Genomic DNA, 27,213 nt, shown 5'->3' on the forward strand with positions numbered 1-27,213 from the left:
ACAGGCAGGACAGAAAGAAAAATTTATATCACTGCCAGCGGTCACTAGTGAACAACTTGTCACGATGGCCTATTTCAGAACAATATGCCCGCTAGTGCCAAGCTGCAGATGTTTCAAGTACAAGGACACCGCTTAAGATGTGCAGCTTGGATTTGCCACGGACTGCAAGCAGCATTCCCATGTTAGGCATCAATGAACGAAATCAACACTGTAACTAAGCAATCTAAAGAAATAAAAAAGAAACTGTGATATTAAAGGCTTAAAGTCATGATGTGATGAAATCGGTTCTTCACATGGGGTGAAAAGAAGTGATGAAGGTCAGACTGAGGTGTTTTTCGGGACAGAAGTCTATTTGACATGCAGGTGGGAAACATTTTCCTCCCTAAAGGTCTCCTGAGCCTTGAGGAAGTGAATGTACATACAGCATAGTGTCTCATTGTCCACTGGAAAAATGACCTTCGCTAAAAGCCTCGGTCCTGTTCACTGTAAAGGTGCAAACTTTTGTGAGAGAAGCCGAAACAGAGCAAAGGCCATCAAGTGATAAAACTTAATGAGAATGAGACAAATAAATAATTTTAAAGTAGCTATATTTAAAGGATCAGTCTTCCTTTTTTAAAAAAAAGAAAGAAGTGGTTTAAGTGTTTCTTCTGTGGCAACTAACATCTGGGCGCACAATCCTCATGATTCAAACACAGTTCAGTTTGGTTAATGAGCACAGAGCATGACAGCTGGATCGCTTTCTTTTACTTTCTGTGGAGTGAACCAAAAATATATTATTGTGTGATTAAGTAAATCTGAGTGATTGGGTCATTGTTGCACACACACACAAGTCTTAATGACTCACTAAGCACGGCTCAGCATTAGCAGTGCTCGATGCAGAATTTATAGAGCAACACTGCCCCCAGCTGAATGTGTCATGTGCAACTGGTGTTCAACACATTTCAAAAGGACGGCTAGTGTTTAAATGGCACACATATATTAAAAATGCCTTTAAGATGATAATGCATAAAGAACATGAAATGAGAGCTTCTTCAATTCTTTGGAACTTTTGAATTGTCATGATTATTCCAAAAACAGAGTTGCAACTTATTCTCAGTTCAGAAGCTACATTATGTTTGCAAATCCTGCAAAATAAACGAGTCATCAGAATTACACAGCAGTTGAATCTGTTTTCATTATATGTAATATGTATATGTAACATAAAATGCATAAAGATAATGAAGTGCATTATTATTAATTATATATTTTGCCATCTGCTTAGTTATAGATTTATATCTAAACACTAAAGGCTCTATTTTTTTAACTGTACCTTCTATTCTAAAGAGAAGTTGTATATTACATTACATATTTTTCTGCAGGCATCCACCCAGAACAATGTTAATTGTCTCAATCCAAGCGAACGTGTCTGTGGCCATTTCCATTTTGGAGGTATGAAGTATGACTGAGTCTGAATGCAGCAAGTGGAATCGTTTTCAGTGAAATGAACAAAACTAAAATTACGTTTATATAAAATTGGAAAGCACGAGCTAATTTTCTGGAGACACAGATTTTATAACAGGTCTGCCACATAGCTTTCCTCTAATTTGTGAGCCAGTCTAAAGTGTTATTGTCAGCCCTCAGTTGTCTGTCTACAAGTCCTATTAACACATCAAATGCAGCTTTAAAATTGAAGGACAAACCTCAAAACAAAGATACTCCATAATCATTTATTATTTATCCCACATCATTAACACATTTATTGACAGAATTCATTTTCCATAGCTTAAGACTTTTTATTCTATTAACTTATATACCTTCCACAAGAGGTCAGCAAAGCTGCCCATTTATATTAAATGTTTTCACGTTATGATGCCACAGAGGATTATTCCATTAGAAAATCTTTAAGAGGCACATTTTTGGTCACAACTAATTCTTATAATATAGATTTTTTTGATCTTGTTTGCACATGTGTATGTATGCGTATACATATTTATGTATACATGTATATGCACGTATGTGTGTGTATATATGTATGTCTACATAATGGTTTGTTTGTTTTATATGTACAAAAGGTCATTATTATCACCATAATATTCAACAGCTTCTGCATACTTGAAATTTACCTTCAAATCTACGGGTCTGAGGGACACTTTACACAGACGCCCTTCAAATTTTTACCTTGGAGCTCATGAGTCATAATGACTCCCATGCAAATGCCACTTGCTGTGCAGGAATTAATGTTAACGCAATGTGACTGCAAACATTTTCTGAGCAACAGTGGGCTGAAGACATATACATTAGGGATGATTTATGCAATATTAATTCGTACACTAACATCTACATGCCATGCCCAGTGTACACATAAACTCAATATAATGCATTATTCACGAGTGTTCCATTACTTTATACAAAAAACTGAAATAAAGTGTTGGATGACTTGCTAATATGAGAGAAAAACTAAGATGTATAAACCTTTTGTCAGAAATTCGTCGTATCTATAGCATCATATAGCCGAGGTTAATGTGTAGAAACATCATAAAGTTAAATAAGGTCACTTCTGAACTCCTAATGTAGAACCCTCAGAAGAATACTAAAGGAAGGCTTTTAGAGCATTCTTTTGAGCAAACATCAACCTAAGATGCCAACCGTAAAACGTGCCATAAGGAAGGAGACAAACTAAGGCCGGCTGAGCATTTATATGCAAAGGCCTGCCCTTTATCCTTCAGTGATGCAGGAATGTGAAGGATGCTGAGCGTCCACCTGATACTGCTCTGCGCCCGGGGGAGGGTCTCCAGTCTCCACTCTGGCTGCCATAATACGGCTCAGCTCATGTAGACAGGCAGGAGGGGGAAGCACATCCTCAGAGAGGTCTGCTAGAAACATGATCATCAGGGGAACCTAAACGCATTCTTCGGATCCTGTCAGATGATTCCACAACTGAGTGCGTTTTGTGCTTTTCTCCAAAGGACATAAGAAGAGACCGGGGTCCGGACGAACCGTGCAGAACGACACAAGCCGATATCAGCCGCCGCTACGTGTGAGGCGAGGTCACCGCAGTACCGCGGTAAGATACGCTGAAAAACACAGCGAAACCAGGCAGGCTCATTTTTTTTTTTTTATTATTCCGTTTGCGTGTTTATGCGTAAACACCGACTGTTTACTCTCGGTTATTAAGCAAAGCTTTCCAACCGCTCCCGGTTGTCAGCGTAGCTTGCGTGCATCCCACTGCCCGTGTGTATCACACTGTGCATCATGCAAAAATAATAAAAAGCATCTGCAAGAGCAGCAATCCAGAGAGGGGAACCGCTCGCAGGTCACGGAGACTGGACATTATATTTCTTCTACGGTGTCATTCCTGAACATTGGCAACATGGACTACAGTAAATGTGGGTTAGTGGAGCAATACTATGCACCCTGCTACCACCAGGATGCCCCATGTGATTTATATGTATTTATAAAATAATTTCTTTTATATTCATTATACGGCGATCTGCAGTGTCTTTTATCATTTATTTAGATATTTTACGTATAGGTAATTCTTCAGTCACAGTTTTTGTACTTGCAGCAGCATCCTCGCTGCTCTAGACTGAAAATATATATATAAAGGGATGAGTACACATGCAGTAGTAGGCAGGCCTCTAAGCTCCTTTGCAGTTGCACACCATGCTGTAGCTTGATCTGTTTTGTATGTGGCTGTTTTGATGAAAGGACATGCTGTGCTCTGATTTTGAGTTCTAAAATGACATTTTCGAAATTAAATAGCTTGTTTTGCTAATTGTGAGCTAATATGAAAATGCTGCAGTAGGAATTAAGAACAAGTGAGCACAGTGCGGGCAGGGAGCTTCTGTGTAGCTGGTGAAGATGTTTGGATGGTACTGTTTAAATGGGTGAATGAGAGAATAGGGTCTCTATAATTGCATTAAGGAACTCTGATTCAAACGCCTTGTGTTCAAACATGAATTATAAATGCCCCTCATTCACCATAACCTCATTCACAATAACTTAACCTCCAGTTCCATCCCTGATTAAATGGGCCAGTAAAAGCTAATGGGAATTTTGGTATTACCTCACATTCCCCATCTGTTGGGTGAGTATCAAGCTACTTAGCCCACATCTTTTTCACCTTGGGAATACACGAGCTATAGTTAGACACATGTTAATAAAAAAAAAGTTAATTTGCCGATGATGACTTTTCAGTATCCTAAGGTAAGAATGATGCTAAAAATGGTAGATTCTGGCCTTTTTAAAACAGGTTTGCATAGCTGAAAGTAATGTTAAGTGTTTTGCATGGATGGATGAAACGGGTGCCTGGTTATAAAGCTGAACATTAACTGAAGTGGTGAACACTGATATGGCAACTGTATGTGTAGAAAACATGTTATTGTTGAGTGAATATTACAACATTATCCACTTTTCTGTTATTGTTTGGCCAAAGTGACATCCTTGAGGACCAATTCAGCGGTTGCCATAGATGCTCTCTCAGTTGGAATTTGTAAAACCTAATTTGGGGTTTCGCTGGTGTCATGTGATGTGAGACACGTGCTGAACACCATTGGTGAAGGAAAATAGAGAAAAAGTCTGGGGGGACATAAAGCTGTGGATATAAACAATCGCTAATACATAACAATACATGCACTTAGTTTATTTTAAAATCCTACATACATATGCTGTTTAAAGGTGGGCACATATGTCCCCTGAAGTTGATTGTACTTGGTTTGTATCCATAGTTGTAGCCACAGACTGTCCCATTGTTAAACCTTGAGCAGAACATTTTCACCATCTTGGTCATCAAACTAAAAAACTGAACAACACTACATGCTTGTATGGTAATGACTTGGCTATCATACTGAAGAATGCCTTTCTTTAGTCACTTTTTTGGACTTTAGCAATTATAATTTACAAAAAAAAACAAACCATCATGTTGGATACATTAATACTTGAAACTAGCAGCTGAGTTCAAAAGTTCCCCAGGAAAGCTTTAACTGAGGTCATAGATTGAAGAAGCTGAGGTTGCTAACCATTGGAAACTGTTTCAGATTTACGGTACTTTATCAATCTATTATATACAGTCTGTGATAATGATTTTTAATGTAGAGAAAACCTGTGATTCATGCCGATATATATATATCTATATTGAAACCAGTGAGGATTTGTGCAAAGCAACCCTTCTTTGTTGCCTTACTTAAGTCCAACTTCTTTTTATCTTGCGCTTGTGCAGCTGCTTTATTGTTCTCTTATCGAAATGGTCTAACCTTGCTGTTGACATCATATTTTATACTGATAAAAGAGGCTTATATTTCATTCTATGGATTGCATGTGTGCACTTAGCACTATGAGATGCTTTTTGGACCAATTGGTTGCAAGAGACCTCATAACCTCGTAAAACATTACAGTTGTGTGTAGATGACCGCACTCTCTTCAGTCATGATTATGATGAAGTGTGTCGAATGACAGTGACTGTCATTCTTACATATGCACTTAAGGCACACCTATACACATTTATTTATGAGGTCTGCATCTTGACAGACCATTTTTAAACAAAGAAGCCTGCTCAAATTTATCTTATGACTCAAATCTGTTTTTTGTTTATAGAATTGATATAATCACAGAGTCTATTTCAAGCTCAGCTACTTGCCATGCTCACTCAGGGTTTCTTAAGTAAACCATGATTTGAGGTGCAGCTTGCTGTGAGAAGAGGAAGTGCTAGCCTTGTCAGTCTGTCTGTTAGTGGGGGAAGAAAGCCATTTTTCATTTTAATGAGACACTGCACTTAAACACAAAGACTGTTTCAGGCAACTCTCATGGTGAGGGAGTCAGAGAATACACCTGCATAAAGCAAATCTGAAGAGAGCCATATTAATTAGATGAGCAGTTTGGTGTGTTAAAATGAAGCTGAAAGCTAAATAAAATGATGTGTCTAGCAATATGTACCGTACGCTCTAAGTTTAGGTTTAAGTATATGATAGCCTAAAGCAGTTTTGCTCTGTTTGCTCACACTTTATGCCACTTGTAGTGGACTCCAGTAAAAGAAGCTAACTCATTATCCTTGGCTGAGCAGCAGAAGAACGAGTGGCGATGCTGTAATTGCAGTGATTACCATCTCTTGTCCCTGGTTTTACCTATACTGTGCCCTAGAAGTGTCACTTTCAGTGTCCTCAAACTGCAGGCTGGAGATTACTCTGCTCATTCTCTGATATGGGTGTATAAAAATAATATTTCACAGCTATTTCCCTTGGTAGTAATTGCTAATTTCAAAGCACTGGTGTTTGAGGCTCAGGCAATACTGACATGCTCAGTGAACAAGTCGTTAAAGGTTTATGGTTAGTGTGAGCAGAGAGGTTATGAAAAGTCTCAGACTTGCTATGCTTTAAATAAACACATAGGAGGCATTCTAACTTCCTTTTTCTCTTGCTGCAAAATCAGCGTTTTGTCTTGTCGTCCTGGCAGTTTTTCAGTGGGCAGCCCCACACACAAATGAAATCAAATTTGCAAACAGACAGGCTGTGTGATCTGCGTGAAATCAAATTTTCCAACAGACAACTAGCAAAATACAACCTCAGCTGGCTCTCCACACTAAGCATTATGAATGAAGGTGCCTGCAGACAGTTATATGCCCTCCGAAGACCTGCTTTAAACATGAAATCAAGGAGTCATCATAACAGGGAACCACATGGGCCTCAGATATCAAAGCCATCAATTTTATATTAATGGCTTAGGAAAGCAGGATTTAAATAGCATGATCATTTAAAATCGAGAGTATGTGAAAAGCACCCATCATTTTTGAATGGGGATTATAAATATTTTCATCACATTATAATACTACTACTATTACTACTAATAATGATAATAATGAACAGATTATTTACTTCAAAACTGCTTAGCTACAGTTCCCAGGGTTGCCCATTGTGGTATGAATTAATGATTGAATCACAGAGTGCTGGGTGATGATGCACTCACATCAAATTTTAATGACGTGCATGTTTCCTCTGTTAGTCAATGGGCAGAGCGGCACAGAAAGTGCTTGTGCCTGGAATAAATCGCATGCCCTGAGCATGTCTCGCTTTTCTTTGGACTGAATGTTCAGGGCTGAAAGGACCAAAATACTAAGGCTGAAAAGTTGAAAATGATTGCCTAACTATCTCCGAAGAGACCTTTAAACACATGAAATACAGTATGAATAACTTAGCACATTTCATACATTTTTTATACCTATTATAATTTAACTCAGGCTTTTTAACATTCATAACAATATATTAACATTGTGAAAAACCCAACATAATTCTTTAGAGTGTATAACTTCAGTATAACACACACCTATTTTTATCCATTATTAATATCTTTTTTTTTTTACCACTGCTTAATAACTACACTTTTCTTAAACCCTCTGAAACAGTATTTTTTTATAGATAGACAGCTGGGATTTCTACCAGAGAGCCCCAAGGAGCTCAGATTCGAATGTGTTAACCAGGCAGGATCAAATCAAATCTACTAACTGGTTTAAAGTGGCAAAAACATATTACCTGAAATGATCTGTCAGTCTCATTTTAGCTGTATTGTCACCGAATGTCTCCAGAATTGAGCTTCTCCTGGAAATGCCAGCCAGCAAAATACAGATTTAGGAGTGCTATAAGAACACAGTCTTCTAATTGACATATTATTTACATTTGCCAGTTCTTTCTTTTAAGTTATAAAAAATCTTTTTAATTTGTCCTAAGGTTTATAGATTTAAAAGTCTGTCCGTTTGGGACTTTAAAACAATATAGCACATAATTTAGTGCCATATATAAGGCCTATAGAGCCTTAAAGACGCACTTTCACAAATTTAATATCTGTGGTGGGAAATTAATGTTCACTGCAATGACAAACCTGCCAGCTAAAATACTGTAAACATAAGCAGAAATGTAAGTTACTTTGTGACACTATCTTGTTCAGGAAGTGGACTAATTTGGCATTTGTGTCCCTTGAAAAAACAGAAAAACTATGGTGTATTTCTTGAAGATCTTCCATCTTTATTGACATGCAGTTCAAAACCATTACTGATTACTAAAGTCTCAGATACAAAGGCGTTGCAGTTCTCAGGTCAAAATGCCAGCAGCTGTAAAGCATTTGGAAAACTTGCTCCTACTTCAAGGGGTAAAAGAGGTGTTTTCCAAACCTTGTTCATTCATTTTCCTCACCGCAGCTCAGACGGACTGAGTGGGCTTATCCAGCTGGATAAGGTGACTAATTCATCTCTTCTCCTTGTGCTCTATTAAGCTGTGTTACAGTGGCAAGTGTTAACAATATGCCTTTGTGTCTCACACCTGTGGGCAGTGGAATACTGGGAAAGTAGGAGTGAGTGCGCAAAAAGGCCATGTTTTCTTTCTCTGACTTCAGGACAATAGAATATCATCACTTTTATATCTTTGTGAAAACAGTAAAGAAATAATTCCAAAACATTTTGTGTGGCGGTTATTATTGTGTAGGCACATCCGTGGATGGGTACAAGGCCGTGTGTGGTGACAGCTTTATTGGACAGTCCTGTTTGTAACCAACACCTTGTTGGAATTGAAGAAGATATGTTTGGTCAGAAATCAATAACATCTTAACAGTTTTGGTTTGCAGTAGGATGTTATAAAAGAGAGGACTATACAGTATATGAATGCTGGGCATGCACAGTAAAGATAGCTGCACATACATATACTCATTCAGCTGATTAAATGCAATGCATATTCATTTTCTCTGACGTATTTTACAGATGCAAACCCTACTCATTAACCCTGCCTTTTATTGTGCACTCGTGCATTTCTCATGTGTTTGAGTCACCTGTAAAACATGAGTCATAGAAAAGCTACATTCATTATTGTTTAAGAATATAATACAGTACATACTGCATAACAGCAGGATGGTTAATACGTGTCTAACTATTGTATTTTTGCTTTATTTTCCAGGTTTTCTCTTGTGACTTGACCCAAAGCTGAGAGTAACCTCAGGCACTGCCAACGACCTCTGTGATCTCTTGATTCAACACTATTATCGGTGTCTTAAATGATGTGTAGGAGAAGGACTGGGTAGAAAATCCCCATAAAGCCAACAGAGAAAAGGAAAAGGAACTAGGATCACATGGTTGGTATGGACTGACGAGTCAGCTGAAAGCAGATCAGTGTGGCTTTGCTTGGAAGTGTAAGTCTTTTATTGCATCTGACCACAGAGCAGGTCAATTATCTTTAAGAGGATCAATTACAATTCAATTTATTAATGGGAAATAATTAAATGATGATTGTGTCCTCTTTGCAGATGAGATTAATTTAATTTCAAATTGTTTCTCCAAATTGATTCTTTCAGTCATTACTATGCAACAGGCAGGGATTTGAGCTATAAACATGGTTTAAACGTTGAGATAAAGATACAATAGGATTCCCACTGTTAGGTTAAACGTCTTTTTGATAAAAAAAGCTGTTGTAATATGATGTTTTATAAAAATCTGTGACAGGTGTATTTTGAAAAGTTGCATTTAAAGATATGGCAGTGATTTCCCCAAACCTGTGAAGCATCATTCTTTTTACTACCTCTGTATAGTAAGGATGTCTTCCATTATGATTGTTATCTGTGAACCCAGAATCTTGACATTTATCTCCTGCAGCTCAACTCCTCTCCTCCCTCTTCTCATCTCATCTCTTCTTTCATGTCTCCTGCCTCTCTGCTGTCACACTTTACTGACATGTGTTTGTGCTCTCATTCCATCCTTTTCCTTGGCGCTTGACAACGGAAGTGGTGGCTGTTTCTGGTATTTGTTTCTTTTTCTTTTTTTGCACTGCCTTTGTTCTTCTGTTCCCTGGAAACCAAAAAAGATCTTTTTATCCTTTTTATCCTTTTATGCCGAGCACACAATGTGAATCTATCTTGGAATTTTTATCGATCTGAGGAAACTGAGACACAATTGGATGTAGCTATCTATTTGGATTTTTTTGTTTTTGTTTATGAACAGTTTTTATATTTCTTATAAAAAAAGTTAAGTTTGCAGTAAATACTATCCATATTCTTTAAACACCTTAAACTGTGTTGGGTACAAATATATAGTCATGCACTGCTCTTCTCTAGCACTTCTCTTGTTTCAGATTAGAAAACATAGTTCAATAAGCACTGCATCTGGCAAACAGCCATAGATGCCCTCTACACAGTGTCATTGATGGAACATGTTGAATAATTTACAAATGCATGCATTTTTCAAAGCAGTGGTGTTTTCAGTGGCAGTAAGCTTTCAGCAGGGTCAGCTCAGTGTACCTGCTATTTGTTAACCAGGCATACAGACTGCATAGTTGTAATATAGAGTGTCAACTGTAGTTAAAAAGTAAATGACCCCAGTGTAATAGAAGAAAGTGCTATACTTTGTAAGTGTCCAGAGGCAATGTTGATCTGAATGTCCTTTTCGGTGAATAATGCTTAAACAAGTCATTTATGAGTGAAATGCCCCAACATCCTTGACATCAAATACATTTTAGGCATTCACATTTTCTTTCATAGTACTAATTACAAATGCCAGCATGCTAGCTATGCTCCAAATGGCAGACTATACATTACAGTTGGTTTTAATTGGATCAGTTGGAGGCATTTGGAGAGTACTTTGGGAGGCAATGCAAGGGCCCTTGCTGTGATTGGTTATTATGTAGTTAACTGTATTTGATAAAAACCCTGAAAACTGTCACAGTATAGCATGTGTGGAGCCCAAATGCAGGAAATGAAGTCAAATGGTATGAAAGAAAAGTGCGGCTTATATTGGCTGTTAAAGTGCCAAAACTAAACTAAGACAAAAGCGGGATCAAAGTAGGAAATGAGGGAGACCTCAGTGAAGATTAATGGATGTAAGGAAGGAGGAAATGCAGAGGTTTGCTGTGACTGATGAAGATGTTAGGGATAGGGTGAAATAGAGGGAGATGATCTGCTGTGGCGAGCCCGAAAGAGAGCTGCACATATGTTAATGCTGTCATTTTGGTCATGTTAAAGCATGCTGATGTAAGTATAGTCACAGAGGCTTTAGGCTGTTAGCCTTGTTTAACCACACAGTGGCTAGGCTGTGACTGCATTTGGATTAAAATAGTTTTATCTACATGCATTTGACATTGACAGTGTGCTGCTGAGCTGAACGGCACAGAAATCAAGTGAAATCAAAGTCGAGTGTTGACTTTGGTAAAGAAAAGAAAAGCTGTATGAGCAGAAACAGATGTGTTGCGACTATAAAAGCTGATTTATGCAGAGATGCAATCAGGGTTGAGTAGCACATACTGTATGTGCAACAATAGACATGGTTGACGTCAGCAAATTTAAATAGTGGCATTGTATTAAAGACTGTCTGCTAAAACCTCCTGTAAATGCCAGCTCAGTCCAATTAGCTGTTATGTTGAATAGATTACACAGAAATAAACACCTGAAATGTATTGTTTGTTTCATACCAGTGCAGAATGAAAGTATATATAGTAAAATAACAGAGCAAAAACAGTGACCACAGAGGTTAGACGACAGAGGAAGTGCATGAATGAAATGTTCAGTTTCTGTGTGAACACTCAGAAACTGCCTTAAAAGATTTGAGAGATTCAAGTGGCCTCACACTAATTTGTATGTATCTTTTCTCCTTTTCTCTCCTTTTTCTTGTAGACTCAATCTCCCATAATTATGAATAGCAGCACAGCATCACATTATGGAAACATGATTACTTAAATAATCTAAAACTCATTATGCTTGCATGAATGGACATTACAGTTGACAGATATTACAATTTGGGTCTGGGTCAGGACAAATCAACATATATATCTTCCTCCTGCTTATCTGAGTCTGGGTCACAGACCCAGCAGAAGTTTAAACAGAGAATCCCAGGCCTCCCTCTCCCCAGGATACCTACTTCAGCTCATCTGGGTGTGATCCTGAGGCATTCCCAAGGTGAGCGAGAGATATAATCTCACTTAGAAGGCACTTGGGAGACATTCTGGTCAGATGCCCAGACCACCTCAACCTTTTTGATGTTGAGGAGTAGCACCTCTACTGTTAACCCGTTCAGAATGACCGAGCTCCTTACCCTATCACTAAAACTGAGCCCAGACACCCTTCGCAGGTTGTTCATTTCTGGAACCTCAGTCCTATAGTCACAGCTTGTGGCTGTAGCTGAATCGCCACCTTGGGGAGGTTTTTTACCCTAGTAACCCCAGGAGCTGTGTCGATCGGGGCAATTTGCTCCTGATAGGCTCTCCCAAGGCAAATTGTTCCTGGGTGAGGGGCCAGAAAAAGACAAATTCAGTGAACCCCCATGTAAAGAAAGCCAATAAAGCGAGCAAGTTACCCTGTTCATGAGAGGGTCACAAAAGCCCCACCCCAGAGCCAGGCCTAGGAAATGTGGACTGTAATAAATAATTTTGAAGTTGCTGTATCTATCTATAGAAATCAATACAAATAAGAAAATCAGATTTTTTCAAACCTTCATATTATTTTATTCCCTCTGATCTGTGAATATAGTAAATTATTTATAAAAAGGAGTTTAACTGACGTCAGATGGTAAGCCTCGAGCTGTGATGCTCTGCTTTATTTAAAATATGCGAAATTTTTCACCAGCATTTGCACAAATAAACAGCAACAATAGGGAACATATTTGTGGTGGCTTAATACAGCTGCTGTTTTATTTAAGAAGACGTTGCCTGGCCACAGCTGTGAGAATAAATACAATACTAATTAAGAGTGAAGACAATCATTTTGATAACAGAACTAGGAAATTCTCTTACCCAGGTTAGCAACAGTTTTTCTTTCTTTGTTTTGTGTGTTTTTTTGTTTTATTGTTGGAAACAGATCTTTTAGGATATCATAACTCCAGGAGGGGAGTGATTTGAAGTTTATACTGCTGAAATCCAGCAGGGTCTGTTTCTGCAGCTGCCACACACATTTATTTTCATGTGCTGATCATCGTCTCCTTTGTGCTCACAAAGCAAAGTGGATCACTGATGAATAATGCATACTAATGGCCAAAAATATTGCCCTCAAGGAGGAGCCCAAGAAGTGTGCGTTCTGAGTCTTTGCATTACATCATGCGTGGATGGGATGATTTGCGTCTGCGCTCCCAACATAAGTGATGCGGTATAATTTTATTTCCTGGGAACATTTATGTCAACCAGGTGCTGCAGGTTGAAGCAATCACACTGCTGCAAGTATTTCATTGAAGAGAAAAAGCAGGCATCTGGAGTGAACGATGCAATACCTAGGACGATGCTAGGAATGACACAATCAGTTATTTAAAATTGGGTTAGGCAACAAAGTTCAGCAAGTTCCCCTTTCTATGAGGGTTAAATGACTGGGTCTACTAATTATGAAATATATCGCCAGCCGTAAGGTTAAAAAGTTAAAAATGTCTTTTTGTAATGCTACAGCATGTCAGTACAGTATGTAAGATGTGCTGTTCCTCTGTTGGTCACACTAGAGTTGCTTATCTTATCTTAAAATTCATTCACACTGTTCTATTTTCCACTTCTGCTTTTCTCTTTAGTGATACAGAAAGATATGACTTACTGTTTCTTCTTTTTATGATTTTGCTCAAGGTAACAGAGCATTTGACATCTTTTCACAATGAAACTCTTTTCTTCAATTTCCTGGCTGTATATACAGGAGCTGCCAGAATATGACAGATATGCAATGACCTGTGCGGTGACCCCCATACGCGCAATATGCCTTACAACATCTAGTTGCGGGATGTACGATGTGAGTGAATGTGACTTGCCTCGTGGGGGAGAGCGGGGAACAGGTGCTGGCACTGTCAGCTTGTTAACACTGGGTAGAGAAGTGGCTCCTTCGACAGAGTGCTGCACATATGCAACACATTGCCTTTGGCTGTGGGGCGTACATTATGTGCAGGCATGCGTACATGTGAAAAGGCAGTGAGCGTATGTGCATTGCACACAGTCAGGCTTCTGGGCCATTGATTGGGTGGATTTATTTGATTTGTCTTCCCGGGGATTATTCAGGTTAAAAAAAAATGCACAGGAGCCTCAACTTTCTGTGTAAATGTGTCTCAATCGTAGGTGTTGTGTAGCGTGTTACTGCAGAGAGAAATTGAAATACAAACAAAACACAGCCCCTTATTTGTTGTCCAATAGTACTTTATAGGTTTTGGCATACATTTTGTTTTGGGAACATTGTTAGAAGATTATTATGTAGCTCATTTTTCTACAAAAGCTTTGGGAGCCATAGTTATATAAAACCCCCCTTGGGTTATGTGCAAAAAATTCTCTCAAACATCACAAATTAGGCCCCTAGATGACCCATTTCTAGAAGAACTAAATTGACACAATGAATTATTCCATCCAGTCTTGTGGCCTCTATAACAAGACGGGGAGGTAGAACAGAGGATAAATTAGGACACTCAATTCTTGCTTCTCCCATTTATTCCATCAAAGCCATTTAGACAGATTTGCCCCATTTGCCCAATTTATTCTGTGATTTTTATACCCTCTCATTTGGAGGATGGGAAAGAAAGAAGAAATGGATATGATTTTGGAGAAATTGGTACTTTGTAGATAAAAAAAAGACAGAAATAATGTGTTGGAATTAATTTAATTCTGGCGAAGTTGTAAGGAATTTGACATACTGTTTTCCTTTTTGTAAGGACACTCTGTGGCACTCTGCCCCAAATACATCACTAAAAGCTTTCAGCTATAAAGCCAAAGGAAAGAGTTAGAATATAGTTTAGAGTAAAATTATGGTTCAGTGGAGAAAGAAACGGTGAAAGATGGAGAATATGGGAGAAGGTTCAGTGAGGCAGAAGTGTAACCTATTTAAATGTGCAACATGAACTTACTTTTATAAAAATACAAAGTACAGTGAGTACAGCACGTATGTCTTGTTGCCGCTGAGCTTTGCATAGTGCTGTACATCAAACAGAGCACAGCAAAACAAGATGGTCTCCAACAAATACTACTTGAGCTCAGCTCCACTGCCAAATCCTCTAGGTCCATAGGGTATATGGTTACTGTCACCTGTGGGTTAAAGCCTCCTCTCTGGTTTGATGTCTGAATATTAGGTTATTTGATGCTGCTCTTTCAAGTCAGCCTGACAGGACAAGACAGCAAGCAGATTTCCCACAAGTACTTTAACTGCTCAGCAGAGAGACATCTTCAAAGCCCAGCTCCCCTTTGTGCCCTCTATGTTTTGTATCCAGCTGTAGGTGCATTTCATGTCAGTTTGGTGCCGTCTAGTGGAGGTTGTGTAGAATTGCAGGATTTATTCTGTTATTTTTTGTTTTTTTCTGTTGAAGTGACTGCTTTGGGTTTTTTTTCTTTTATCCACAGTGACAATGGTGTTGTTTCTGATTGGGATCTCTATTCCTGTGAATAATTCTTCTCATGAGAACCAAACTGCAGGTAACTGATGAAACAACTGAGCAATTATATTGTCTAAGAAAAAAATGTTAAAGCCAGACTCTAGAAGGATACGATTTTTCTTTTCACATATAAAGGAAAACTAGATAAACTGACTTGAATTCACCTTTACTCGATCTTGTATGTCTCGTACCTTATGCCTTAGTTAACAAACTTGAGACATATATTGCTGATCTTTTCTGTTACCCTATATTTTACACTATTTTATGTGCCATTGTCATTTATGGCTTCAGTTACGATGTTTCAAAAATGTACAAAGTCATGCTGTATAGAAAAGATTCACATTTCACATAATAATGTTCTTTCTTAAGTTAGATGGACTGATCATTTTCACATCTGTCTGTCAAATCTAATACTAGCACCAGTTAGATGAGCACAAAATTGCACTGACTATTTCTAGACAGTGATTAGTGACTTCCAGTAAAAAATAGTCCAGGAAATGCCCTTAAAACCACTTTACAAATTAATTTGAATTAAATTTAAATAAAACGAGGAAAAAATAAATTGTGAATGAGTGATCTTTAAAGGTTAAAAAAAAAGTTGATTTCAACCTTTGAAGAACAAAACCGAGCTAAGCTCTGCTTCATGTGCAAATAATGTATTTGCAGTATATTTCTTTAATATAGTCCAGGGTTGTCAAACACACAGTAAGCCCCGGGGGCCAGAATCAACTGAGCAAAGACTCCAATCTGGCCAGCTGGATGGCTTTGGAAAATGTGAAGGCGAGCATAGATTTTGGACTTTTGATTGTATTTTCATAAGTTTTATAGCTTTTCCTATTCATGAAGACCTCCCCATTGCCATTAATGCTACACTAAAGTAGTTAAGTAATAGATTAATAATAGATAAAAGACAGAAGAGTTTCTGTTTTTTCATTACTGTACTATAGACATGTCTGTTTCTTTTTACAATGGGTCAACAGTAAAAAAAAATCCATAACTTACTTTCAGTTTTGAAATTACAGGAGAGTCTGGACAATGAGCTACCAGAACTTTTAAAATTTTTACACTTATATTTTTTTATTCCGAATGACACATTTATTTCATTTACTAAACCAACATTTGTTTATCAAGTAGAAAAACTGAGATGTACTGTTCAAATTGCACTTTAAATGTGTTGTTAAATGTCTTCACACTGACAGAAAGCGATCAAAGTGGGCTACATGTAGCCCTTGACATCCCTGATATAGTATATTCCTTAATATGATATCTAAATTAAAAGCTTGTTTTGTTGTAAACTAATATACTTTGTTCACTTTGTTTTTATCTAGGAAACTCCACCCATCAGGGTGCGCATGTGCTGCCTTCAACACTGGTTTTATCCCTTCTTCTTATCATCGTTGTCCTGCTGACAATCTACTGCCTGAGGTGAATAAATCTGTACATACACATTAACACTTTCTCACTCATTCCAGCTCCCTTTTAACGTGTATGTGCGCGAGCATCAGGGTGAATACATCAAGTCGGGGCATCGGGGTGGGGTGGTTTTTAAATAGGCGGTCAGCGGTGGCTTATGGATAAACAGCTGCTCTTCCACTAAGACAGTAAACAAAGACAGCTAGGTCAAGTCATGCCAGAGACACTCATTCACTGACCAGCCAGCTGACAACAACATGAGGAGGAGCAGCTTTGGTGCTATGAGATGGTTGATATTGGTTTTGGTATTTGTTGTTTACTTATGTGCTTAGTGGCACCATTGTAGAGATCAAACTTAGCTCTTTTTTCCCTCTTTAATAGATGGTTGTGCTTTTCTTCACCTCTCACCCTGTCTTTACTGTAGGTTCAAAAACCACAGGAAAGCTCTGGTTACCTCAGTGGATAAAAAAATTCCTAACGGCTTCTTGGAGGAGCAAGGTACGTCTGTGCTGTACTCAATATAACCACTGCATGAAAATATAAAGCAACCTTTTTGCTTTTTAAGCCTTTTTTTATTTGGTTTGTAAATTCAATCTCTTTATGGACAAGAAAGATTTCACGATCTGGAGTCCAAAGTAGCTGTGAAGGCTCTTACCCTGTAGGGAACCATATGAAGTTTCACTTCAAGTAAAAAAACGACATAAATAAACAGAAAGGCCAAATTCTGAGTTAAGACAGTTTTGTGCAGCAGCGGCATGTTTATGGCTTAAGAAATCATTTCTGTCGTGATATACCCCCTGAAGTAGGAAATCTTAATAGCTATCAGGCTTGTTTTTGCAGGTGCTGTAAGAGCTTGTAATGTTCTCTACAGGGAGACATTAGCAGTCTGACCACCATATATTCTTTTAACCACAGGAGAGCAGACAGTGGTCCTCCTCCCCAGATCTCCTTCACCATCCAAGAGGTACTTCCCTATCCCTTTGGACTCATTGGAGGAGGAGTACCGGATACGCTCTGCAGATGATGGCAAGCTCTTCAGAGAAGAGTTCAATGTAAGCATGCATTTATTTGGTGTGGATTGAGATCTTTGTTCTGCAACCATACAGCAAAAAGTGTACAAAAACAGTACTAAGATTATATGTTAGCAGCCTTTGTACCCTTGGTTTTATTTTTATCTCATGAGGATTGGATTCTCTCTTTATAGTCACTGCCGTGTTACTACCACCATGGGTCCTTTGAGGAGGCGAGCAGAGAGCACAACAGAGAGAAAAACAGATATCCAAATATTTTACCATGTGAGTGAGGATCTATATTCTGCAGTTGAAGACAGTATTTCTGAAAAAGCCCTCTGGCTTGCAGACTTATTGATAGCCAACATAAGGAAACGTGCTGTGGGCTGAAATGAAAATTAAGAACCACTTTTATTTACCTTTTTTCCCCTCTGTTCCACAGACGATCATTCAAGGGTGGTGTTAAGTCATCTCGATGGACACTTGTGCTCAGACTACATAAATGCATCTTACATAGATGTGAGTAGTAATTACGTTAAGCTATAAAGTGAATAAATATCCTCATCAAAATGTTCATTCACTACTGTTTCGTTTTTTTATCACTATAGGGTTATAAAGAAAAGAACAAATTCATTGCAGCTCAAGGTAAATGCACATTTTCTCTCATCTTACCCAAGTTTATAACCATTCTCACTTTGGTTTTACTACATTTCTTGGTTCTGTTTCAGGTCCAAAACCTGAGACAGTGGCTGACTTCTGGCGGATGATTTGGGAACAGAAAACAGCAACTATAGTAATGCTGACGAATTTAAAAGAAAGGAAGGAGGTATTCTCTCTCTGCACTGCATTATTCTAAAGAAATCTAAAATCCCCGTGCCTCCGATGCACGTTTAGTGAAAACCCTTTTAAGTTCTCAAGACCCAAAGTCATGGACATAATTTATTCGACCCCCTCTCTTAACTGAGAATCCATGCAAAGTGTCACCCAGCAGATTACTTAGCATCGCATTAAATTTTGCCTCAAAGGGATGATCAATTGAGCGCTCAACAGCAGGTTTGATGGGGCAGAATAGAGGCAATGGGGATCAATGATGAAATAATTGTTGATAAGATCCTAGGAGGCTTCATGATAATTAGTCTGAGAATGTATTTAATGAGTTGAAACGTCATTGTGAAGATCTTATTGACTGAAAGAGTAGCACAAAGTCGCAGTGAGTGCCTTTGAATTTGTTAAAATGCACACATCAAATAGATAGTTTTATATGTAGCTATAGTATGTACAAAATAGATGCATGTCTATAGCTACAATTGCAAGGACAAATGAACTCCTATGCATTTTTAGAGGCATTCATTTTCCTTCCAGTACCACAAAAATAATGTGTATTGTTTTTCTCCATTACCAGGAAAAATGTTATCAGTACTGGCCAGAAAAAGGCTGCTGGATGTACGGGAACATCAGGGTGGCGTTAGAGGATGTCATTGTACTGGTGGACTACACCATTAGAAAATTCTGTGTTCAATATGTAAGTAAAATATGTGAATCTACATATACTACAAATGTACTGACCACCTGCACGTTAGTCTTACAGGAGCTGCTGGGCCATGTAAACCATGGCACGAAGCACAGAGTGCACAGAGGTTTAGAAACTATTAGTTTTAAAGTCAGCACAGCGTTGGAGTCTTTTACACACTATGCACCTTAGCATTTGCTTTGTAGTTAAACTGTAGTACTTATACGTGATAGCAGAATATCTAGGAGGGAAGAAATTGCAAAAGCTTCATGACGAGGTGCTTGATTTTATACAGCCGTGGCAATGGGACTGAAAACACCCAAATTCACAAATTAAGAGGTGTGACCCAACACTTTTGTCCATATAGTGTATAAACACCTGCCAAAGTACTGAAAAACATCTTTGTGGTAATTCCTGGTAGAGTAGGTGTTTCCAGGAGTATATTTCACACACTGGTGTGCATGTGTGATATGGTTTTGCAGCTGTTAAATATTCTACTGTAAGGAAAAGAAAAATAAACTTACATTACTGCTTTTATTTAAACATCTACACATGGTTTAAAAGTAATAGTGTAATTTTACAAGTTATTCTTAATATTCTTCTTAATTACTGTAATAATGTAACAACCTATGTGTGTAGTTGCTAGATTCTTATTAAATATTGAAGATGAAACTAAGCTGCGTTGAGATGGTGCAAAAATGGTCCCCATGGGGTAATTGGAGCATTTTAGCAAACGTTAATAGGATCCAAAATATAATAAATAAATGAAAAACCAGTATGGAAACATATTAGAGAATATCAAAGGCTACAGATAACAGACACAGCATAAATTATAAATATGTAGGTGTATTTAAAATACAGCGAGAACTGTATTAATATGCAGTGTTTGGCTCCGTCATTTTATCTTTCGAAATTCGTACACATACAGTATCTGTATTTTTTCTTGTCTTTTTGACTGTCGAGTTGGATGCCAACTCAGTGTACTGCGAAGCCTTCAGATTCCAAAATTCACTTTGTTCCCTCTCCATCTGAAGCTAGACGAGCACAGATATCCTCTCTGACTCTAAAAACTGTGACTGCTGTAGCTCTTCAGTACAAGCTGACAGACTGGGTGCTTTAACATTCAGCTCTCAGAACACAAAGCTACCAAGTGTTCAAGAGAATGAAATTCTGATCTCTAGAGTATCGATGAGAAATGAAAGTGAGGCAAAGTGTTTAATAATTACATTCTACCCCAAAAAGCAAAATGACAAAAAAATCAATAAAACTGAAGTTCCTTTTCTAGTAGGTATCAGTTTGTGGTTGGCTGCTTTTGTAAAAAATAAAAAGACAGATGACTTATTTGTGCCTTCAAAGCATTATTTATGCACCGATATGAACCTTGTGCGTCTTTGCTTCACAGCAGGGCAGCGATGGTCCCAGAGCTCCCCGACTGGTCACCCAGCTTCACTTTACCAGCTGGCCAGACTTCGGAGTGCCATTCTCACCCATCGGCATGCTGAAATTCCTCAAGAAGGTCAAAGCTGTCAACCCATCCTACGCTGGACCTATTGTTGTGCACTGCAGGTAAAATGTGCAGTAAAAAGGAAGCCAGAAGAAGGCATCTGAGCACAGTTATATAAATCCGGTGTGAGTTGATGCATTTCATTGTTAGGGTGCAGGAAAGACTTTTTCAGTGCTCATAGTTATGAGTAAAGGTAACAAATTTAATAAAAACTACAGTTAAGCCCATTGTGGACGAATAAAACTCCTTGCATAGGGTGTGTATATGTTGCCTGACCAACCGGTGTTAAGCCCCACCAAAGAAATCTGCAGCCAACTGTAGCAACTGCTGCAACAGGTGCTCAGGGAGGTGGAACTGTTGTTCTTGAATGGGGCCCATTGAAAAGACCTCAACACCCCACCGTGGAATCCAAGCTCTGTGCTCCCAGAGGTGTCGTCTGCTGAAATGACCCCTGTAAATTTATTAGGGCTGTGCTTGGGCTTCAGAGGTGAAGTACTTCTACATATGGTTGTAGCTGTTCACAATTGACTTCTATGTTGAGAGAAATATAATAGCGTATGCCAAAAAAAAGGCGCTTAGAAAATGAAATGTTCAGGTGTTTGTGTTATGTATACATTCACTCCTGTGAAGGCTCTTGCACATGTAAATATAATGTTACATTCAACCCTTTCCAAACACATTTTTCGGTGTTCTGTACACTTTGCTGTTTGTTACAGAGAAGACCTTGAGGCTTCTTGTTTGTGTTTCCTCAGTGCCGGGGTTGGGCGGACTGGGACATTCATTGTCATTGACAGCATGATCGACATGATGCACATAGAACAGAGAGTGGATGTCTTTGGGTTTGTGAGCAGAATACGAGAACAGCGCTGTCAACTGATCCAGACAGATGTAAGTATTGACCCTTTCCGACCTGTTGTACCTTGGACTGACAGCTCAACTCGCTGCTCTGGTCGTGGCATAAACAAGCGAGGGCATAGGAAACAACAATGTCTGTGATGCAAAAATAGTGGGAAATAGTTTGGCAAACCAAAGCAACTACTTCTACAACTTCGTCTTCTTGTCTTCCTCTTTCTTAGATGCAGTACTCCTTTATCTACCAGGCTCTGCTGGAGTACTATCTGTATGGAGATACAGAGCTAGATGTGTGCTCTCTGGAGGGCCATCTGCAGAGGCTTCACAACACCAGGGCTCCCCACGACAGGCTGGGCCTGGAGGAGGAGTTCAGGGTACGAAGAAAGAAGCTCTCTCTTAAACATTTCAGTCAGTAATGAATCGTCCCCATCACCCTGCGCCCTGCATGGGTATATTTTCATGGAAAACTTGCCCAGGGTGCAGCTCTTGGCAGTAGTAACATAAATAACAATGCTTTGGATCAACTAAACTTTATAAGGCACCACCATCTGCCTCATAGAATTTACTGTAGCTCTGTGAAAATTTCACGTTTTTGCTACAAAGTATCTTCACAGTTCCCTACACACTAGAAGGAATTATTCCCCAATGCCTCTTCTTCACCTCTTCTTCGTCTCTACCTTAATGTTTTTTGTCCAGCTTCTTGGGTTTTACTTGTTACAAGTATGGAAATGTTCCAGCGTCATCTGCTTTTAAAAAAAATCACCAGCTTTATTAGCATTGTACTTTTCTATATGTACTTTTTCATCATTTCCGTCTGTGCGTGTTTTCTCCCTTCAGAAGCTGACCAACGTTCGCATAATGAAGGAGAACATGAGAACTGGGAACCTTCCTGCCAACATGAAGAAGAACCGTGTGCTTCAGATCATTCCGTGTAAGGACTCACTCATACTCGGAACAGTTTCATAATACATCACATCTAAGTAACATCAAAGTATCACCCTGCTGGTGATTTTATAGATGCCGTACACAGATATCTGGATAATCAGCTCATGTCTCTGTGATCAGTAACATTTAAATTGGGCTTCTATCTTTACTTTATGTTGCAGTCGGAGTAGGAAAAGTAAGCCTGGGTACAACTTTTTACACTGAAAACAGATATAGACTGCAGCGCGTTTGGCCTTAATAACACAGCTAAAGTTTTAGCTCGGCTAGGATTTTCTTTTTTTTTCGTCAGCCCTTTCAAAGTTTTATTTTATTAGGAATCACTTGTGAAAAGTTTCATTTTCCTTTTTTCTGTTTGCAGATGATTTCAACCGAGTAATACTCTCAGTGAAAAGAGGACAGGAGTTCACCGACTACATCAATGCCTCCTTTATTGATGTAAGCACTCCCTCACGACCTCCTGTATAGATTTCCCATAGAAGTATATATAAAGCTCATTGTTTCCTTTACAAACAATGCAAAATATTATGTTTGCTGCACTCTCAAGTGTTGTTTACCAGATGATCTGCCCTCCAGGGCTACAGGCAGAAGGACTATTTTATCGCAACCCAGGGCCCACTGTCTCACACAGTGGAGGACTTCTGGAGGATGGTGTGGGAGTGGAGGTGCCATTCAATCGTTATGCTCACCGAACTCAAAGAGAGGGAGCAGGTACAGTATGGTGTTCTTGCAAAAGTACAGGTTGAAAAGCAGAGTTGAACATTTAAACCATGTGTTTATTATTCAACTTTTCATTTTTATTTTCCATACAGTTTGCATAATTGTCAGTGTGTGTTGTGGTTTTGTCTTTATTAATTTCCATGTTATAATAACCAAACACTATATAAACCAGTTAACTGTAGTCTAACTGCGTTTCCATTTGAACTCTTCAACCAGGAAAAGTGTTACCGGTATTGGCCATCAGAGGGCAGTGTAACATTTGGAGATTATACGGTGGAGCTGACTGGAGACACACAGTGTGAAACCTTCACTCTCAAAGACATGGTTCTCACCTACAGACCAGTGCGTAATGTTTAATTAAAACACTTAACAATATTAAAATTGACATTTCACTTGAACAAATTTCCCACCCTGTTTTCTTTGTGCTGTTATCATCAAAGCAAATTAAAGTTCATGTCATTTCATTCCATTTACATTTTTTAATTAGATGAAAATAACAATCAGATTTTCCCAACACCAGGAAAAGCAGTCACAACATGTCCGACACTTCCACTTCCACGGATGGCCTGAGATTGGAATACCAGCCGAGGGAAGAGGGATGATTGACATTATTGCCGCTGTGCAGAGGCAGCAGCAGCAGTCTGGAAACCGTCCCATAATTGTGCACTGCAGGTGAGGAACTTCAATTTGAGAATTCTGCAGCGTGGTGCACATCATCAGATGGAAATTATATACACTATATTACACTTTGTGGCTGTCCACTCATGCTTTTTAATATAACCCGTTTCATTTTCCCTACTTTTTGCTCCTACAAATGTCTGTTACAATAAATTGTACATTTTTCCTCTCCTCAGTAGGCTTGGTGTTCTATGCCTAAACCACTTATGTGATCCCTTATAAAGACTTAGCTGTGAAAGCTTTGATCAGAACCTAGCTTCAGGTGAAGTGATTCTAAAGCAGCATGCCCCTGTGGGATTGATCCAATCCACTGATTCACAGTCAATTAAAACCTCTCAAAGTGAAATCTCCTCTGACTCCCACTATGATTAATCTGATAAGATGAGCTAACGACAGGAAATGGTGTCATCACTCTCTTCTATTCCTTCATCACCACTTGTCTAAGAGGGGCTTTTTAAAGCTTTTTCTCTGTCTCTTGGGAATGGGGCTAACCCGCTGCAATCCCTAACGTCTCTCTGCACTTCTCTTCCAAATCGCACATCGCTCTCGCGCTCACTCCTTGTCTCTCTCTGTCTTTCTCCCTCCATCCCACCATCATTGTAAACATTGACTCAGTCAAACACTGAGCTTCCAGACTGATTAGTGTTAGCGTTTGGATTAGCCTCTCTTTAAGTGGGGATAATTATTAGCACCATTACACAGAGGTCACCTTTTTCTCCCGCTAACTTTTTTTAGTTAAATGGAAAAAGGATGTGGTGAGATTACAAGAGTTTCATTGCAGTTTTACTCTTAAGAAATGTTTGTTAGAATTCCTTTTCTTGTTGTTCATCTTCTGCGGTGTGTTTCATAATTATCTGTAGTTCCTCTGCACAGTTTTAATGTCCACATTTTATGATGAGATTCCTAATATTTTTGTCCTAATGACCTCAGTGCCGGTGCAGGACGGACGGGGACCTTCATAGCCCTCAGTAACATTCTGGAAAGAGTGAAAGCTGAAGGCCTCCTGGACGTTTTTCAGACAGTCAAGAGTTTACGCATGCAGAGACCACACATGGTTCAGACCGTGGTAGGTGAAAAACTACATAACATCAAACCTGCTGTGCATAAACATGTTTGAAATCATTCTGCACGGTGACACTTTTTCTTTCGCTTTTCTCTGCAGGAGCAATACGACTTCTGCTACAGAGTGGTCCAGGATTTTGTTGACATTTTCTCAGACTACGCCAATTTCAAATAGTGTAATAATGCTCTGTATGCTTTGTGTCAAATTAACATATGCAATTTTTTTCTGAATGTTGTTTTCTAAAGCAAGCAATTTTAGTATTTTGCACTTGAGTACAGATTTAAACTAAATGGTGTAATATACTTTAATATAACTGAAAACATGTGGTCCACAAAAAAGTCTGTCTGTTATGAGAATGTTTGATCTTCAAGTACCCCAATGTAAAATGTAGTAATTTTACTAAATGGCTTGGATAAATTGTAAAAAAAAAAAAAAAAAAAAAAAATTTATAATGCAAAAATACAACATTTTAGAATTGTTAAAGGGAGTATTAATTGAACTGCAACATTATCAACATATATAAATAATATATGTATATGTATATGTATACATATGTATGTATGTATATATATATATATATATATATATATATATATACACATATATATATATGTGTGTGTGTGTATAGGTATTTTCTAACCTGGAAAAATACCCAGTGCATTGTACAGTGCACCAGTTTTTCATTTTAGTTACTGACCACAATGCCTTGGGTTTACATTGTTCTTTATGTTGCACACTTAATATGTTTAATAGGTGTAAAGAGCAAAAAAGTGTGTTTCACAAATAAAGTAGGATACAATTAATAATATTTTTTCAAAAATAATATTGACCAGTATGTGTAACTAGTATTTATGATCTACTTTTATTTCAAAGTAAAACATAAAATTTCAGACACATTTCATTCTGTTAGACGCTGCAAATTACCTCACTTCTGTCTGGGAATAACTTAACAGCTGCTGCCTGCTGCAATATTATTCAACTTCACCAACTTTCTTTTTGCCTGTGGCAATATTACTTAGTGGATTCATGCCTGACTCTGCAAAATGTAATTAGCCCACATTGGAACAGGCAGAAAATATTGTATTATTACATGAATTCAGATGTATCATTGCAGTCACATTTTACTTAAAAAAAAACATTTTTATACACCTTTTTGCATGTTTGCATAAAGCAGTGCCATACTGATTAGAAGTTCTAGTCGTGAAAGACTTGTCACCAAGTGACACAATTTTAATAAAGATAAGACAGATGTTTACTGTATGTTTAATTTAGATATTATATATACATTTTTAAAAATGCATTGTTTTTCAATGGTGGTCTCATGTATGGATCATCGGCTAACTGTTTGTAGAGACACTTTTCAGAATATAAATTATATATATAAGTGTGTAAGAAAAGAAAGGAAAAACACAGTAGAAACAGCTGATAATTGATGCAGCTAAACCTTTTTCATTCACAGGAAGCAAGAAGCGAGAAGAAAGCATTGATCTCAAATAACAATGCTCGGGCAAAATATGAATCATGCACACGCTGGCGTTTTTTGACTGTAATAGCTACAGTTGTCTTGGTTTCATATTTAAATGGCAAAAACAAAGCGTATATTTTTGCAAGGCTTCTACTTAATTATTTTTCAACAGTATGCTCGGGAGTTTTGGTGAAGAGCTTTCTACTGTGTTTGTACTTTCATTATCTTAACTTTGTAAGATTGATTCATACATGACACACTGATCATTTTCTTCAGTTAATTTAGTCTGTACATAAATACTAGTGGCCAGTGATCATCACTAAGGTTTACTGCAATGTTGACTTTAATCTTTTGTCATGCAGAAGAAATAATATGAAGTAAAGGTATTGACAGTGAGACCTTGCTGCAGATGTTAGAAATGCACAAGCATCTTGTTTCAGTGATGTTTCTGCCTTTTCCATCTGTATGGATTTGAACGTTGTTTTCTGAAAGCTGAATCCAATAAATAATTGATGGTAAAGAACATCGGAGTTCATCTTAATGTTGTCTTTTTGTCTGCCTCTTTACTGCAAGCGCAGTGATGTTTGTTGTTATATTTTTAATGCTGTGTGAACTGTCGCGGTGATGTCAGCATATCTGAGCACTTAGCCAACTCCATTAGTAGTATTTTGTGTCCCATTAGTCAGTGAATGTGTCACACCTGCAGATGGGGATTATAATCCTGACAGCAGCCTTGTACAACACCT

General features: G+C 38.2%; 1 protein-coding gene across 6 annotated transcripts; it reads left to right on the top strand.

The window, feature by feature from the left end:
• The first annotated feature begins 2,635 nt into the window (after positions 1-2,635).
• On the top strand, positions 2,636-25,447 carry LOC100702149 (receptor-type tyrosine-protein phosphatase epsilon). 6 transcript variants are annotated; one of them, XM_005474243.4, is made up of 22 exons: positions 2,636-3,043; positions 8,910-9,745; positions 11,611-11,892; positions 15,279-15,350; positions 16,639-16,735; positions 17,148-17,221; positions 17,639-17,775; positions 17,928-18,018; positions 18,176-18,252; positions 18,342-18,378; positions 18,462-18,559; positions 19,136-19,255; positions 20,646-20,809; positions 21,500-21,635; positions 21,824-21,973; positions 22,437-22,530; positions 22,903-22,979; positions 23,118-23,252; positions 23,478-23,603; positions 23,782-23,933; positions 24,870-25,005; positions 25,102-25,447. In XM_005474243.4, the coding sequence occupies exons 3-22, from the start codon at positions 11,703-11,705 to the stop codon at positions 25,174-25,176; spliced, it is 2,238 nt and encodes a 745-aa protein (XP_005474300.1). In that variant the 5' UTR covers positions 2,636-3,043; positions 8,910-9,745; positions 11,611-11,702; the 3' UTR covers positions 25,177-25,447. The 6 variants fall into 6 exon arrangements, with proteins under 6 accessions (XP_005474300.1, XP_019222655.1, XP_019222656.1 ...); XM_019367110.2 differs by having other exon boundaries at positions 8,910-9,141; XM_019367111.2 differs by having other exon boundaries at positions 2,637-2,847; positions 2,946-3,043; positions 8,910-11,892.
• Positions 25,448-27,213: the final 1,766 nt, after the last annotated feature.

The sequence above is a fragment of the Oreochromis niloticus genome, linkage group LG13, assembly GCF_001858045.2.
Source record: "Oreochromis niloticus isolate F11D_XX linkage group LG13, O_niloticus_UMD_NMBU, whole genome shotgun sequence".
Taxonomy (NCBI): Eukaryota; Metazoa; Chordata; class Actinopteri; order Cichliformes; family Cichlidae; genus Oreochromis; species Oreochromis niloticus.